The sequence below is a fragment of the Girardinichthys multiradiatus genome, chromosome 12, assembly GCF_021462225.1.
Source record: "Girardinichthys multiradiatus isolate DD_20200921_A chromosome 12, DD_fGirMul_XY1, whole genome shotgun sequence".
Classification (NCBI taxonomy): domain Eukaryota; kingdom Metazoa; phylum Chordata; class Actinopteri; order Cyprinodontiformes; family Goodeidae; genus Girardinichthys; species Girardinichthys multiradiatus.
Genome location: NC_061805.1, coordinates 19183216 through 19200753, shown reverse-complemented (window position 1 = coordinate 19200753; position 17538 = coordinate 19183216). Strand labels below are relative to the sequence as shown.

Here is a 17538-nt window from a genome sequence, read left to right as displayed (position 1 = left end):
AATTCTGAGCGCTACTCTTCCAGTCAGGACACGTACAAAACAAACAAAAAAAGATTTAGAGTCATTTCTCATTTTGTTTTAGAATTATTGATCCAATTAATTGGCCTAATTGAATGGTCTGAATTTTTTATTTTTTATTTTTTTTTTGTCAAACCTTGAATATTTATGACTTGTCTTGAAGATTTATTGCAGCATAACATCTAACCTTACAGTAACAGAAGCCAAACAACCTGCTTTTTTGGGTACTGTCCACTGGGTGTCAGGCTCATTCAGAGAGTGAAACTGAGCAGGGAATTGAGAAGAGGAGGACTCACTGAAGCTTGAGAAGAATCAAGAAAGTTATGTCAGCAGCAACAGATGGCTGCTGCAGGATCAAATATGGGATGTTTCAGATCAGGAAGCTGATATGGAGTCAGAACTAATAGTTAAACTCTTAATCATATTAAGCTTTTGTCTTTGTATCTGACTTTATTTATTATTGATGGACGTGGCAGATAGCCGCTCACACTGAGCCCGGTTCTGCTGGAGGTTTCTTCCTGTTAAAAGGGAGTTTTTCCTGTCCGCTGTCGCTACATGCATGCTCAGTATGAGGGATTGCTGCAAAGCCAATGCTAACAACTGTCCACTGTCTCTACATGCTCATCCAGGAGGAGGGAATGCTGCAAGTCACTGACTGGATGCAATCTGCTGGGTTTCCTTAGACAGAAAAACTTTTTATCCAATTTGAATAAATAACTGAATCTGACTGCACTGTTCAATGGTTAGGACTAATTGGAATGTATGTACCTGACTTTTGTGAAGTGCCTTGAGACAACATGTGTTGTGAATTGGCGTTATATAAATAAACTGAATTGAATTGAATTGAACTTTACTCAGATTTAAGAGTTTGAAAAAACAAATGTTTTTATTTGTAGTAGATTTCACAACTCATTTGTTCTGTCACAGTTCTGATATATATATACACATGTTGAATTATATCATGTTAAAATTGCAATTGCACTTCGTCATCTTTGTGACGCATTAAAGTCAACCTGCAGAGATCAATAACAAGAACATCTAACCAATTACACCTTATGGGAATAACAAAGAGAATCTTTCCCATGAAACCCATGAAAAAACATCTACCTTTTTGTGCACTTTTGTGCACAGTCTGCACAGGTGACAGGTAAGGTAATACAACCAGGAAGAGCCCGAGAAAGGCAGCATAAACAGCATCCTGCTAGCTACAATTCACAATGCAAACATTAAATAATTTTAAAAGTACTATATTCTAAAGCTTAATAATTACAGTTACATTCCTGCAATACAATTTTATGTTTTTATTTTTTCCATTCTAAACCAAAGTGTGGGAAATATATTTCTTTTTAAAAATAAGCTCAGATTTCTTTTGGCACAAAAAAATAAATTACTAAATAAAAAAATAAATGAACATATCCAGTTAAACAACTGTAAATAAACAAGAACACAAAGAAATAAAAATAAGATCTGCGTGTATCTGCAACAACAAAAAAACTACTTCTCACAGGTTTGACTGTAGAAGAAGAAAACCTGTCTCTGAAATTTGAGGTTCAGGCACTTTTTTGAAGATGCAAGAGGAAAAAAGACAAACTCTTTCAAAAAAAAAACAAAAAAAAAAAAGATGTGAATTGTTGTTCAGATTTCCTTCCAGGAGTTTACCAGAAAGATAAATGTTTAACATTCTCATTAATGCTGCAAGGTAAACTGTTCTAAAGGTATTATTTAAACAGAATGTTGGATAAAATCACATCTTATTTCACTAAGGATTATTCTATTTTTGGTGTTGTATATTAAAGGTCTTGCAGTTTTGCTCCAGAATACTTTGTACGTTGGATTGTACTAAAAATATTATTGTACAATAAAAGCGATTGAAACTGCTGCATTGGATCTCATTTGTTATAATCTGTATGGGCACATTTAGGATTTTTAGCTTTCATATTGTTTGTTATGAGCAAAGACTGTTACATAGCAGAGAAATAGCAAGGAACATCACTTTTTGTAAGTAAAATGAATGGTAAAGGAAGTTCAGATTGACTCACTACAAGTAAGGAACATTCTGAAAAAAGAAATCAAAAAATAATGAATTGGATTTTTGTTTGCTGGATTATGAGAATAAATTAGCTGCACCCAGAGAAAGCCATCAAAGAGCACATCAACCTTAATATTGACTGGGCTCATCTATTTAAATCTAATGACCTTTAGACGGTTTTAATAAATGCAAATAATGACGTTCCTTCATAAAAATCACAACAGTTTAATTGGTGTGCTCTTGGTTTTATCAACTCAGCTAAACAAATGCTATTCATGTTATAAAGAAGAAACTCATTATGTTTAAATTCTCTGACATAAGCAATAACACAATCTTTACTACAAATCGATGTAGCATTTTAGCAACATTTTGTTTTGGTCTTTTCTTTTTTTGAATATTGTTCAGGGAGGATTTCTGTTGACGTCATAAGAATAGACCAAGTTAAACAGAAACTGAATGGTTATACAAAAATGTCAATTGGAACACTGATAAAAGGATGTTCACTCCCCTTCCATGCACTCATCCACTCACATGCAAAGGGATAAAGTCCAACCAATTGGTAAACATTAATGAGTAAACTTTACAATGACAGTGACTTTTGAGGGGTGATTTCAGCAGCTCTTGAACCTAGAGATAGGTTGTGACATAACCCTGGATCTATCAGCAGTGCTCAAAAAATACATCTCTTTAGGGAGTTTCTTTAGTAGATTTGAAGAGTTAAACTGTAGAAGATGATAAAGGAGGTGGTGATTGGGACTCTGTGTGGGGCTGTCGTGTTGACTATAGGTATCCTAATCGGTCACTTTGGTATCAAAAAGAACTCTGCACCAGCCTGGGTGAATGAGGTGTCGAAGGATGTGGACGAGAACCTCATCAAACAGTTTTTGTCCGAGGTGGATACAGTCCAACTTCAGGAAAACCTAAGGTGACATGATTCTTTTGGTTTTGGAATTACGTTTTTTGGGTATATTTTGTGCCTTTATTTTACATGTGAGACCATTAAGGACTGAAAGAAGCACTGTGGTCATACCTAAAAAGAGGTTTAACCCAGGGGGATAGTTTCACATACGTCTGGCTTTTCAAGGCAAGCTTTCCTTTCTCCACATATTTCTTTGTAGGGAGTTGACAAAAGTGCCTCATATGGCCACATCGCCTGGAGATAAACAGACGGTGCAGTTTGTGCTAAAAAGATGGCAGGATCCAGAAAGCGGTTTGGATAAAGCCTGGCAACAGGAATATAAGGTCTACCTTTCATTCCCCAACCCTGATAACCCCAACAAAGTCACTGTCGGTGAGTAAAAATAGTGACACAGAGACCAATCTCTATGGACATTTCCCTTTTTTGGCTTAAGATTTTGTAATTTGTTTCTGCTACTTAGCAATGAGTTTCACGAGGGCAGACTGCTGATGATAATTTGTTTATTTTAGTAAACACGTCAAATTCTGTGCTGTTCACTGTGAGAGAAAGGGAGAAGCCATACACTCCAGATCAAGAAGATCCCGAGGTGGTTCAACCGTTCGCTGCATACTCTCCTCCAGGAAATGCAATGGTAAAAAGACCTAAAGACCTATTCACAATGTTTAATGTTTTCTATAAATGAAACATTTATTTTAAATTGTTCTGATTATAAATAGAATTCATAAATAAGTGAAATAATAAAAAAATAATTTAAAAAGAAATAGAACACAATGCTGACTTTCTTTTTTTTTTGGATTGTCACTTTTACAGCAAAACAGTCACATCACAGCCAGTGATTTACTGCATGTTTTTGTGTTCATGTTTCTGTCAGTGCCAATGTTTGTGGGACATAGATTCGGAAAGTAATTCACGAAAACAGTAAAACTCACATGATGTTTATAACTCTAACTGGAAATAGATTGGATCTGACCTGTCAAAAACCTTTAAACAAAAAGACTTTAAACATTAGTATACTTTGCTTTTAAAGAATATCAGGACTTTATCTGCTCTAAATAGTCACCTGCAGTAATCAGCTAAAAAGTTATGTTAGTTTATAAGTTCTCAAGTTAATTCTTTAACTTCTTTTACCATTGTTCTTATTATGAACTATATAACTAGATAAGGACTGAAGATAAAAACTGCATCTGTCGTGGAATAATAGACAGAGGTGGGTGGTAACTAGTTACATTTACTCAATTACATTTACTTGAGTAACTTTTTGAAAATGGGTGTGATCTTTTTGTAATTGTATGATTTATTTTTACTTATTTTGTGTTTTATTTTTCTGAGTACCAGAACTCGCAGCTCAAAGTAGGTGTACCTAAGTAGCCTTTTTACCAAGCATTGTTTTTCACTCTTTCTTGAGTGGTTTTTTGGATAAGTACTTTTTACTAATATTTGAGTAAAAATATAGCAAAGTTGTGGTGCTTGTAAATACAATTTTCAGATACTCTACCCACCTCTAATCACAGGATCACTTAAAAATGTTGGTTATGTGCATTGCACCTTTAACAAAAGTGATTAAAGAAGATAGATTGCTGAGATTTTTTCTCAATTTTTAATGGTAGGTTATTTTTATACTTTCTTTCTCTTAGACTATAAAGACAAAGTAGCTCTTTAGAGCATGTTCACTGATATGGTTGTTTAATTAGAAATGGCATCCTCATATTTATATTCCCAGAAGAAAATGTGCAAATGTACAAAGTTGCTTTCAGTTATGTGAGGCTCCATAACCCACTTCCTTACACTTAGCTTTATCTTTCTTTGCTTCTTTGTAATAAGATTTTTGTATATCACAAGTTAGAAATTTTTAATGCAATCTTAGGTCTTACTTTAAAGCATTCACTGGATGGACAGACTGACGGATGGTTGGTTGGTTGGTTAATTAAAGGATTTGTTCCCAGACTGAATAAAATCAACAGATATAATTAATACATGAACTAACAATATATTGAACACAATCTGGTAGAGACAGCAAAGAGTAATAAAGAATTATTCACACATAGGTTGCCAGATAACATTTCCAACTGCTGATTTATTGGACTATAAATGTACATGTTGCAGCAGATAAGCAACTTCAAGGCTTTTAATCTCTTGTTACAAATCATTTGTTAAAAATATATGATGATTGATCCATTAAGATATGTAAGATAATCTGTAATGGCTCACGGTGACTTGAGCATTTTTATATAACTACAGGTCCTTCTCAAAATATTAGCATATTGTGATAAAGTTCATTATTTTCCATAATGTCATGATGAAAATTTAACATTCATATATTTTAGATTCATTGCACACTAACTGAAATATTTCAGGTCTTTTATTGTCTTAATATGGATGATTTTGGCATACAGCTCATGAAAACCCAAAATTCCTATCTCACAAAATTAGCATATTTCATCCGACCAATAAAAGAAAAGTGTTTTTAATACAAAAAACGTCAACCTTCAAATAATCATGTACAGTTATGCACTCAATACTTGGTCGGGAATCCTTTTGCAGAAATGACTGCTTCAATGCGGCGTGGCATGGAGGCAATCAGCCTGTGGCACTGCTGAGGTCTTATGGAGGCCCAGGATGCTTCGATAGCGGCCTTTAGCTCATCCAGAGTGTCGGGTCTTGAGTCTCTCAACGTTCTCTTCACAATATCCCACAGATTCTCTATGGGGTTCAGGTCAGGAGAGTTGGCAGGCCAATTGAGCACAGTGATACCATGGTCAGTAAACCATTTACCAGTGGTTTTGGCACTGTGAGCAGGTGCCAGGTCGTGCTGAAAAATAAAATCTTCATCTCCATAAAGCTTTTCAGCAGATGGAAGCATGAAGTGCTCCAAAATCTCCTGATAGCTAGCTGCATTGACCCTGCCCTTGATAAAACACAGTGGACCAACACCAGCAGCTGACACGGCACCCCAGACCATCACTGACTGTGGGTACTTGACACTGGACATCTGGCATTTTGGCATTTCCTTCTCCCCAGTCTTCCTCCAGACTCTGGCACCTTGATTTCCGAATGACATGCAGAATTTGCTTTCATCCGAAAAAAGTACTTTGGACCACTGAGCAACAGTCCAGTGCTGCTTCTCTGTAGCCCAGGTCTGGGGAATGCGGCACCTGTAGCCCATTTCCTGCACACGCCTGTGCACGGTGGCTCTGGATGTTTCTACTCCAGACTCAGTCCACTGCTTCCGCAGGTCCCCCAAGGTCTGGAATCGGCCCTTCTCCACAATCTTCCTCAGGGTCCGGTCACCTCTTCTCTTGTGCAGCGTTTTCTGCCACACTTTTTCCTTCCCACAGACTTCCCACTGAGGTGCCTTGATACAGCACTCTGGGAACAGCCTATTCGTTCAGAAATGTCTTTCTGTGTCTTACCCTCTTGCTTGAGGGTGTCAATAGTGGCCTTCTGGACAGCAGTCAGGTCGGCAGTCTTACCCATGATTGGGGTTTTGAGTGATGAACCAGGCTGGGAGTTTTAAAGGCCTCAGGAATCTTTTGCAGGTGTTTAGAGTTAACTCGTTGATTCAGATGATTAGGTTCATAGCTCGTTTAGAGACCCTTTTAATGATATGCTAATTTTGTGAGATAGGAATTTTGGGTTTTCATGAGCTGTATGCCAAAATCATCCGTATTAAGACAATAAAAGACCTGAAATATTTCAGTTAGTGTGCAATGAATCTAAAATATATGAATGTTAAATTTTCATCATGACATTATGGAAAATAATGAACTTTATCACAATATGCTAATATTTTGAGAAGGACCTGTATAAGTGTCCCTTTATTTCAGGGTGGTGAATCTTTACAGTAACCCAGTTTATCTGATAAATCACAACATTAAAGCAACTTGTATTGTTTGTTGGGACATTTCACTGAGCTATTTTTATGACTTTAGGGGAAACTTGTTTACGCCAATCAGGGCAAACCAAGTGACTATCATCTTCTGAACCAGACCATTGATCTAAGAGGAACCATCGCAATCACCAGATATGGTGGAGCAGGGAGAGGAGCTAAGGTAAGTTTCTACTAGTAAGGGGACTGCATTCATTGTTTTTTCACATTACAGAGCAACAATGACACATTGGTGCATCACTACTTATCCAAAGATTTCTAATAATAAGCAGTACACAACATAGACGTGTCATTAGCATAGTAAATTATATGCAGTGTTAGTTTTCCTCAAAACCTAACATTTCTTATGCAAACCAAAATGTTTATTATGGCCTCACCCGGCTAGAGCACCTCCTTCTACTTGTTTGTCTATGGTTTGTTGCAAAGTTTAAATGGTAATTCCCATTATTTTCTTTTAAAAATGACTTTCTTGTTGCCAATATTCTATTAAAGGCACATTTATTGTCTGCATGACCGATCGTTATCCTTTGAGATGATTTTTCTTTCCGAGCCGTGGCTCTCTGCAGTTCCTCCAAAGTAACCATGGGTCTCTTCAGTGCTCCCCTGAATAAGGCTGTCATTTACCAATACATTATATACTGAGGTTTGTTGTTAAAATGGGACAAATTATGGAAATGTTCCAGGGGTTTAAATACTTTTGTAAGGCTCTGACTTTACTGAAATTGAAAATACGCAGATAATGTCAACAAAATTTGGTTGCTCACCAGATGTGTGTCTGATGCAGGCCATCAATGCTGCAGCCTTCGGTGTTGTTGGTGTGCTGGTGTACACAGACCCTCTGGACATCAATGATGGTTTCATGTCAGACACCAATGAGACGTACCCCCATTCCTGGTATCTGCCGCCTACTGGTGTGGAAAGAGGTTCCTATAACAAGGACTTTGGAGATTTGCTCACACCGTACTTGGCTGCGAAAGGTTATCAGTTTATTTAATAAAAATGAATAAAGCTTCAAATAAACTCTCTGCCACAACATAATGGCAGTGAGCTGCTGTACGTGCTCTTAATAATGGTTTCTTTTTTATTCTCTAGAGGAAACCTACAGAATCTCACCTGAAGACATAACTGGGATTCCTCCCATTCCAACACAACCAATTGGATTTGAGGATGCATACAGACTAATCTGGTCTGTGGAAATTTGCTTGTGGAATAGTTAGAATTCAAACAGACTCCTAAAAACATCAAAGCATTGTTTTATTTCTTTTGGTTGTTTCAGTGAACTGGACGGAAAGAAAGCTCCAGATGAATGGCAGGGAGGATTTAACTGTACCTACAATTTTGGTGGTCCTGGGTTTAAACCTACATCTTCCTTCAACAACAGGTTGTCAATATTTAACAAGATATTTTACATTTCAACAATATTAGCTACTCACTACAAAAAGATTTATTAGAATTATTTTTGATCATAATTTAAAAGATAATTTATCTTGTGCCAAACCTAACCTAGTGATTCAACTTTTCCTCCTATAAGTAACTGCATTGAAATAAATAGATTACAAACAAAATATAAAGTAGAAAAAACAGGCAAAGCTATTAAGAAATGATCGGAGTGGAAAGAAGGGTTTGTCTCTGCTTACATTTGCAACTAAAGCATTCCTTGGATGAAAGGACCAAATATAGACAACACGCACACTCAAATTCAAATAAAAAATGGGTGGTGTCTTCTAATCTGCCCCTCAAGCTTAACGTTTATAGCCTTTATAACAATCATAGAACCAAAGTTACCTAACAGTTAAAACACAACTTTCAAAAGAAGTCTGAAAGCGCTAAAATACTTTCATTTAAAGATGATTATCTACAGTTCAAAGGGGCGGCCATTAGATTATTTGGATCTGCAAGTTCTCGACTTGTACTGTGTCAATATATTTAAGCATCTACAAGTGAGTTCTCAGTTATCAATCTGTATCTTTGTTACAGTGATGTAAAACTGGAAATCTTTAATCAAGGAAAGATATTAAACTCCTCCAATGTGATGGGAGTTATCAGAGGAAGTGTTGAACCAGGTGAGACTTGCGACTAAATACAAATCAGTGATCTGGTCGATGGTTTAATCTCTGTAACCATTTTACATGTGTGTCCACAGACAGGTATGTAATCTATGGGAATCACAGGGACAGCTGGGTACATGGTGCCATCGACCCAAGCAGCGGAACGGCAGTCATGCTGGAAATCACCAGAGTGCTGGGCAGAATGGTCAAACAGGGTGAGAAGAGTTATTTAGCAGAGGGAAGAAATGGTCGTTTTATGGTTTTGATTGGTGATCACTCATCTCTGAGCCGCTTTGTGGCAGGAAAATGGAGACCTCGTAGGTCCATTATCTTTGGAAGCTGGGGAGCTGAAGAGTTTGGCCTTATTGGGTCTGCTGAGTACACAGAGGTAAAGTCAGTCCCAAGAATGTTTAAAACAAGAGAAAATGTACTAATTCAGTTCAGTTGCTGTAAAGCAAAAACCGTATGTGATTTGAAGATAGAGATACTCTCTTGTCTTTTTCAATGTAACATAAATGTACAGTACAGACCAAAAGTTTGGACACACCTTCTCATTCAAAGAGTTTTCTTTATTTTCATGACTATGAATATTGTAGCTTCACAATGAAGGCATCAAAACTATGAATTAACACATGGAATTATATACTGAACAAAAAAAGTGTGAAACAACTGAAAATATGTCTTATATTCTAGGTTCTTCAAAGTAGCCACCTTTTGCTTTGATTACTGCTCCGCACACTCTTGGCATTCTGTTGATGAGCTTCAAGAGGTCGTCACCTGAAATGGTTTTCACTTCCCAGGTGTGCCCTGTCAGGTTTAATAAGTGGGATTTCAAGCCTTATAAATGGGGTTGGGACCATCAGTTGTGTTGTAAGTTCCCAGAGATGCTTAGCACTTGTTGGCGCTTTTGCCTTCACTCTGCGGTCCAACTCACCCCAAACCATCTCGATTGGGTTCAGGTCCGGTGACTGTGGAGGCCAGGTCATCTGGTGCAGCACCCCATCACTCTCCTTCTTGGTCAAATAGACCTTACACAACTTGGAGGTGTGTTTGGGGTCATTGTCCTGTTGAAAAATAAATGAAGGTCCAACTAAACGCAAACCGGATGGAATAGTATGCCGCTGCAAGATGCTGTGGTAGTCATGCTGGTTCAGTATGCCTTCAATTTTGAATAAATCCCCAACAGTGTCACCAGCAAAGCACCCCCACACCATCACACCTCCTCCTCCATGCTTCACGGTGGGAACCAGGCATGTAGAATCCATCCGTTCACCTCTTCTGCACCGCACAAAGACACGATGGTTGGAACCAAAGATCTCAAACTTGGACTCATCAGACCAAAGCACAGATTTCCACTGATCTAATGTCCATTCCTTGTGTTCTTTAGCCCAAACAAGTCTCTTCTGCTTGTTGTGTGTCCTCAGCAGTGGTTTCCTAGCAGCTATTTTACCATGAAGGCCTGATTCACACAGTCTCCTCTTAACAGTTGTTCTAGAGATGTGTCTGCTGCTAGAACTCTGTGTGGCATTGACCTGTTCTCTAATCTGAGCTGCTGTTAACCTGCGATTTCTGAGGCTGGTGACTCGGATGAACTTATCGTCCGCAGCAGAAGTGACTCTTGGTCTTCGTTTCCTGGGGCGGTCCTCATGTGAGCCAGTTTCTTTGTAGCGCTTGATGGTTTTTGTGACTGCACTTGGGGACACTTTCAAAGTTTTCCCAATTGTTCGGACTGACTGACCTTCATTTCTTAAAGTAATGATGGCCACTTTTCTTTTCTTAGCTGCTTTTGTCTTGCCATAATACAAATTCTAACAGTCTGTTCAGTAGGACTATCAGCTGTGTACTGTATCCACCTCCTGCACAACACAACTGATGGTCCCAACCCCATTTATAAGGCTTAAAATCCCACTAATTAAACCTGACAGGGCACACCTGTGAAGTGAAAACCATTTCAGGTGACTACCTCTTGAAGCTCATCAACAGAATGCCAAGAGTGTGCAGAGCAATAATCAAAGCAAAAGGTGGCTACTTTGAAGAACCTAGAATATAAGACATATTTTCAGTTGTTTCACACTTTTTTGTTCAGTATGTAATTCCACATGTGTTAATTCATAGTTTTGATGCCTTCAGTGTGAAGTTACAATATTCATAGTCATGAAAATAAAGAAAACTCTTTGAATGAGAAGGTGTGTCCAAACATTTGGTCTGTACTGTATTTGCTAATGCAAAACATTAATTACTTGTTACTCACATTGTTTTCTTGTTGTGGAATGTTTTAAAGCAATGAAAATCTTTTTTGCATTACTAATTCCATATGCTTTCAATGAGATAAAGAAATATTTGCTGTATTTTTCCCTGCAGGAATACTTCACTAAGCTCAGTGAACGTACTGTTGGTTACATAAATGTGGACATATCCGTTTTTGGTAAGAAGTTGTATATTTTAGATAAAGCTGTTTATGTCAATAAATTGTAACATTATGAAATAAAATAAGTAGCATAATTGTTTGCATGTAGTTTTCTGTATTGACAGTTACATGTAACATTTTCATAATGTGCACCAAAACCTGAATGAATAAGAAAATGAGTTTTTTGTGGCCAGTAGAATTTTCCTTAGTTGTTCTATTTTCATGAATAAATTCAAATGCGTACCATGTTTTTGTGGATTTTGTTAGTTCTTAGAGAGATTTTCCTGTGAATGAGAGTTGTAATGAAACGCCAGTCTTACTTATTCCTTTACATTTGGTTCTGCAGCAAATGCTACACTAAGCGCTTCAGCGATGCCATCAATGCAAAGTGTCATCTTCAAAGCTACAAAACAGGTTAGCTTTTTAATAAATCAACTAATCGCTGTTCAGGTGTTTCTTACAAGTACTTTAATTTGGATAAAACTAATTTACACTCAGCTTGAAGAAAGTTTCATATTAAACCACATTTGCTCACCAGGTCAGTGCTCCTGGAAGTGATTCCACATCTGTGTACGATAACTGGATCCGTTACTCCAACAGAACAAGCCCGGCCCATGGAGTCATTCCAAGGTACAATCATTCTTTGACACATCAATAATTTATCCACTCTTTTTCAACTGTTATGAGGCTTTTAAGTCTAATTTGTCTTAATATTTACATAATTGTTTTAAAGTTACCTGTGTTTGTCCAGACCAAGAGGCAGTAATAATAAGGCTTCATCTTAGCCTGATTTGTCCATCCCACACCATATTCCAATGTTTGTTCAGGATTATAGTCACGCTGGAACATAAAATTGGGTTCAATATTGATCATCTGATCTAAACTGTCACCCTAGTAAAAGTATAAAGGAAATCTGATAGAATGTTTAGGAACAAACCAGCTGCTTGGAAGATGCTAGAACACCAGTCCACAGTAAAGCACGTTTAACGTTAATGTTGGACAGGGAGGCTGTGTACCCAAAGGAAACTCCAAAATAAACACTGTCAAGGATGGCAGAAATATACAGCTGGCCGCTTGGACGAGCCAAGTACCTACTTGAGAACTGTTTTATGGTTAAAAGAGACAAAGGTTGAGCTGTATTGCCACAATGACAAGAAGAATGTGTGAAGGAGTGACAGAGGCACTTTCACACCTAAAAACACGTTAATAACGTTCAAGCATTCTGGTGCTAGTATCATGTTGAGGGTCTGTTTCACTGCTGAAATGCCAAAATGTCCGTTGCATTGTGTGAGGACTTTTTTACAAATTCTTTAATTTAAGTTTGAATCAGGAGCTGGATGGTTGACACTAAAACATAGTCTGGTGTTCTAACTGGATAATGATCCCAAATAAACATAAAATTTTGTTTTAGAATGTACGAAGAAGGTTACATTAGGCCCGACGCTTTTGAATAAGCTTTACTAATTCAAGAAGGGTGTATATGTATGTCAATATGTGTCAATGTGTTGTGAGGTGCAACTTGCTGAAGCACATTTTACCAAGTATTAGCAACAGTGGATGTGTCTGTTAAAGCCTTTATTTGCAGTTTTAACCCTTGGTGGTTGAGAGGAAATGTACAATAAATTCAAAGTTGGGCAAATGTTTCATTTTTTAAAATTGCTGTAGTTGTTTATTATCTGTTCACCCAAAAAAAAAAAAAAAACAACAGTTCAAACAAATATATTTATGTTTCCAGTCTTTGCAAACTTCTGACCGGAACTTATGCAGAAATAATTATCAGTAACAACCAGTCTCCTGAGTGACAGATAAAATTTGTCCATGTGAAATAAAATTAATTTGGCATCAGCCAGTTAAAAATATCCACTATTGTTTCCTACGAGTTGAGCAAATATCAATAAACTCCAGTTTTTGTAGCTGTGCATGGTCTACAAGATGAATTTGTTTATGTTTAGTCAGACATTAAGTATTTTTATGCTCTCAGTAAATGCTGGTTTGTGCTTCTTGTACTTTTTCTACAGGGTGAGATATCTGAATGGAGCAGGAAGTGATTATGCTGCCTTTGTCCATTATCTGGGAATCGCCTCTATTGATATGTCATACACATATGACAGGGTATGAAAAAACATTTTCTTCAAAGACTATTTCAAGTGGTATGATGACTTTTTAGAGCTTTTAAGTCAGAGATGTTTCTGCTGAGTGTAGTAGGCTACACACAGATAGATAGAAAAGAGACCCTAACCCCAAACAAGCAAGGGAGTTCAAATTTCCAATACATTTTAAAACTTTAAATACTGGAAATACTTTTAAAATCCTGTGGTAACTGTAAAAACGCTAAATGAAAACAATACATACAGAAATTGTGCAAAATATGTCAAATTATATGTTATTTAGAAATGTATTATATAAGAATATACTTCTATAGACTTTGTCTAACCTATAAGACAAACAGATGTAGTTATTTATATATGATTTTATGGAATTCAGTTCAATCCAAACTCAATACTTTTTATGAAAAAAAGAACAAAATGAAAAAACATCTAATCGCAGGTATGAAGGGCAGTGAAATGTTCACCTGTTACACAGGGAAATTGTAAATGGCAGGGATGATTTCCTGATTGCAGTAAAATCTAATATTTTCAAAATACTGCAGCCTCATTTCTGTCTGTCACCTGCATATTTCAACATCTGTTCCTTCTTTTACAGAGTAAAACAAACGCTCGGATTTACCCTGCATACCATACGGCATATGACACTTTTGACTACGCTTCAAAATTCATTGATCCCGGTGAGCACTGCAATTTCTTTCAGTAATGAAAAATTATTGCCTTTATAGTTTTTTGTTGGGGTGGTGAGAATAATCATGTCAGTTCTGATACAGGAGAAAAGGTATTACATTTTCCTCTTCTTTTTAAAACCCAAATCCTGCTCCTCCTGTAGGATTTGTCAGTCACCAAGCTGTTGGCAGGAGTGCAGGAAACATCCTCATCCGACTGGCTGACAGTCTGCTCTTACCTTTTAACTGCAACGACTATGCTGAGAGTTTGGAGGATTACCTGAACACAGCAGTGACCTTATATGAGGCACAACTTAAAGCAAAAAGCATCTCAATGGGTAAGTAAGAAAGACAGCAAATAAAAACCCACTGAAATATCCTGATTAAATATGTTATTGTCTCCTTGTCACGCTTATTACCACAATTATGGATTTTATGATGTCTGGGAAACCTGGTCTGCAACATAAATTAGATGTTCAGTCCATAATAAAGCCAGAATACGCTTTCAGGCTTTTTGTAACAAAGCACTGACTGAAGTGATTTGTGCTTTATTTCAGAACCACTCAAAAATGCTGTGGCCAACTTTCGCAGAGCAGCAGAACAGCTGGACAAAGTGATTCAGAGCTCAGACCTGGCAAATGAAATGTAGGTGCATGCTCACATATAGAGGCTGACAGATTACCATGATGCACGGCTAAAACCATATAAGTCTACATCTATCTCCGTCTCTTTTTTTTTTCAGGCCGCTAAATATCAGAAAGATCAATGATCAGCTCATGTTGATGGACCGAGCCTTCTTGAATCCTCTGGCCTTCCCAGATGAATATGGATTCAGGTAAGGCAAATATGTTTTATTTGCATGATGCCTTGAAATATACCAGGATTTGGGTGATACAAACTAAACATGTAACTGTTTTAGTGCTCTCCGTGTAATAGGTATGTATTATAAATGCCGCATAAAGATAGCGGTGGGTTAATGTGGCCGACCTGCAAAATTTTAATTCCTAATATTTTCATCAAGAAGATTGCCATAAAACTAGCTTCTGCTAGACCTCAATAGATCGAAAGCATTGGAAACACCTTAAATTCTCCTTGCCACTCAATTTACAATAGTTGACATTTATGTGGACATAAAATGACAGCAGTACACCCAGCTCTGTCTTTGGTACAGAGCCTGGCAAGTGTCAGCGGGTAAAAACAAAAAAACGGTGGAAATCTGTGTTCAGACTTTACTAAACTGTGCGCTCAGTTTTCCAATCTGTGTGCACGGATTACAAGACTGTGCTCTCAGTTTCTGCAGTCCATGCTCGCAGAGTACTCAGTAACATCTGTTGAGTTTGGATACATGCCCCACACTTGTGAGGTCATTTCCACTGAGATATCTCCACAGATGTCCCTGAGTAATCTGCTAGCACGGATTTCAAAACAGAGTGCACAGTTTAGTAAGGTGTTAGCATGGATTTCCACCAGCTTCGTTTTTTTTTTTTACCCATTGACACTTGCCAGGCTCCGTACATTGGGACCACACTCAGCACTGAGCCATGAATTACTTGACCCTTCCATGCTGCAGCACAAGTCAGCTAAAACATCTTTGTATGACATCTCTGACTTCATTTTACAGTTTTTATACATATACATTTAGCACCGTTTTCAGGAAATGCAAGAGTTACTGATGTTCCACTTCATTGTGACTTTGCACATTCCCAAGCATCGTTTTGCACTCTTTGTTTCAACGTCCCACAGGCATGTTATCTGGGCCTCAAGCAGTTCAGGCAAGGCAACCTTCCCAGGGCTAGCAGATGCCTTCACCCAAGCTGAGTCATCAGGTTCGTCCACTGACTGGAAAAAGGTGCACTACCACCTGTCAGTAGTGACCCAAGCCATCGAAGGGGCCGCCGACATGCTGAATGAAGTTATATAGTCAGAACTTTTTGTATAAACTACAACACTCCATTACGGTCTATTTATACATTAGGCTACATGCAGAAATTTGGAAACCAGTGTAGAAGGATTAAAAAAAGACACGCATATAATAAACTATTAAGTTTTGAAAACAAATATGGAACTTTTCCCTTCTAAGTGCTTGTTGTTAATGGTGTATATTTCAGCTTGCATTTACATTTTTAAATTTTTTTAATACCCAAGTATGCTCTGTCGGCCTGCAGTGCCTTAATCAATGCTGTTGTGTTTTAGACAAAGAAAGGCTGTCAGCAATCTCTGAAATTCATCAAGTGATTAAATGAAAGTGAAATAAAATGAAAGCTTAATGTTGTCATAATAATAATAAAAATAATAATAATAATAAAGAATAATAATAATAATAATAAAAGTTATAATGAATTAAACTTCCAATATTTGTTGTATTTGATTATTTAAGGAGGCTGAGGTTTCCTTTTTTTATTGTGTGTTTAATAAACTATATATTTTTTATCTTTTAATCAGACTGTAATGAACGTTATGGCTAACAGCACACGTACACAGTTTAGGAGAAAAACGTCCAATAATACATAAATGGAATTATGACTGAAAAAACCTAATGAAAAACAACATGGATGTCAAATTCCGATGCTTAACAAAGGAAACAGTTTACAATATGTTGGAACCAAAACAGCTGTTCAGATAAAGAACATCCTGTTTAAAACGTTTTTATGAAATAAATCAACACTCAATAGATCATTTAACCTCCTTACTAAAACTAAAGAGAGAACCGTTGTCTGAATATATCTGTGTGTACTGTAGTGATATTTAAAATATTTTGTTTTACTTGTACTTTTTTACAGCATTGCAGTATCCGTAAAAGTAAATAAAAATGACTATACAAAGATTTTGTTTAAATATTCAAGAAACAGAAGTTTTCCAGGTCTTGATCATCTTTGACAATGAAGCTGATATGAGATTCTCCACTGTTTCTCAAACTTTTTAGGACAAGTACAACCTCAGTAAATTCTACATTTTTCAATTACAGCCTGTTATAGAGTTAGAAAGCTGATAAATACAGACAAGTGTAATTAAAGACACAAGTGAACCAAGTAAGTTTGACTTGCAAGGTAGAGACAGTCCTCTGCAGAACAGCGACTTCCTTCTCAGAAAAGGGAGAAGTCCTTGCATCAGCCTTTTATTTACAACTCACATTCTTACAAGTAAAAAGTGGGAATTGGTTCAGCCTATTCTTACAGAGATTTCAACATAAAAAGTAGTCATTTCCATATATGGTATAAGCTTGACATGTCCAGAGAGTGATCCACTCCAGACCACATTCCTTAACACTCCACTCCCTTTTGTCCACACTGAAACCAATCACAGGAATCATCTTCACTAGAGTAGAACTTAAAACATAAACCTAGTTTAAACTAAACAATGATAACTTATATACATTTTTCCAACAATTCCCTCCTGTTTATTATTGATTAGTTTAATATTGATTAGTTTAACATCCATGTATACACTTCCAAAAGGCT

General features: G+C 37.0%; 1 protein-coding gene across 1 annotated transcript; it reads left to right on the top strand.

Annotated features, from left to right (window-relative positions):
* Positions 1-2647: 2647 nt before the first annotated feature.
* naaladl1 (N-acetylated alpha-linked acidic dipeptidase like 1) lies at positions 2648-16432 on the top strand. Its single transcript, XM_047381867.1, has 19 exons — positions 2648-2972; positions 3166-3338; positions 3476-3597; positions 6896-7015; positions 7637-7829; positions 7945-8038; positions 8129-8233; positions 8830-8915; positions 8996-9115; positions 9203-9288; positions 11262-11325; positions 11654-11721; positions 11846-11937; positions 13326-13419; positions 14011-14092; positions 14245-14418; positions 14638-14725; positions 14823-14915; positions 15824-16432. Exons 1-19 carry the CDS (start codon positions 2779-2781, stop codon positions 15999-16001), a joined length of 2226 nt encoding a protein of 741 aa, XP_047237823.1. The 5' UTR covers positions 2648-2778; the 3' UTR covers positions 16002-16432.
* Positions 16433-17538: the final 1106 nt, after the last annotated feature.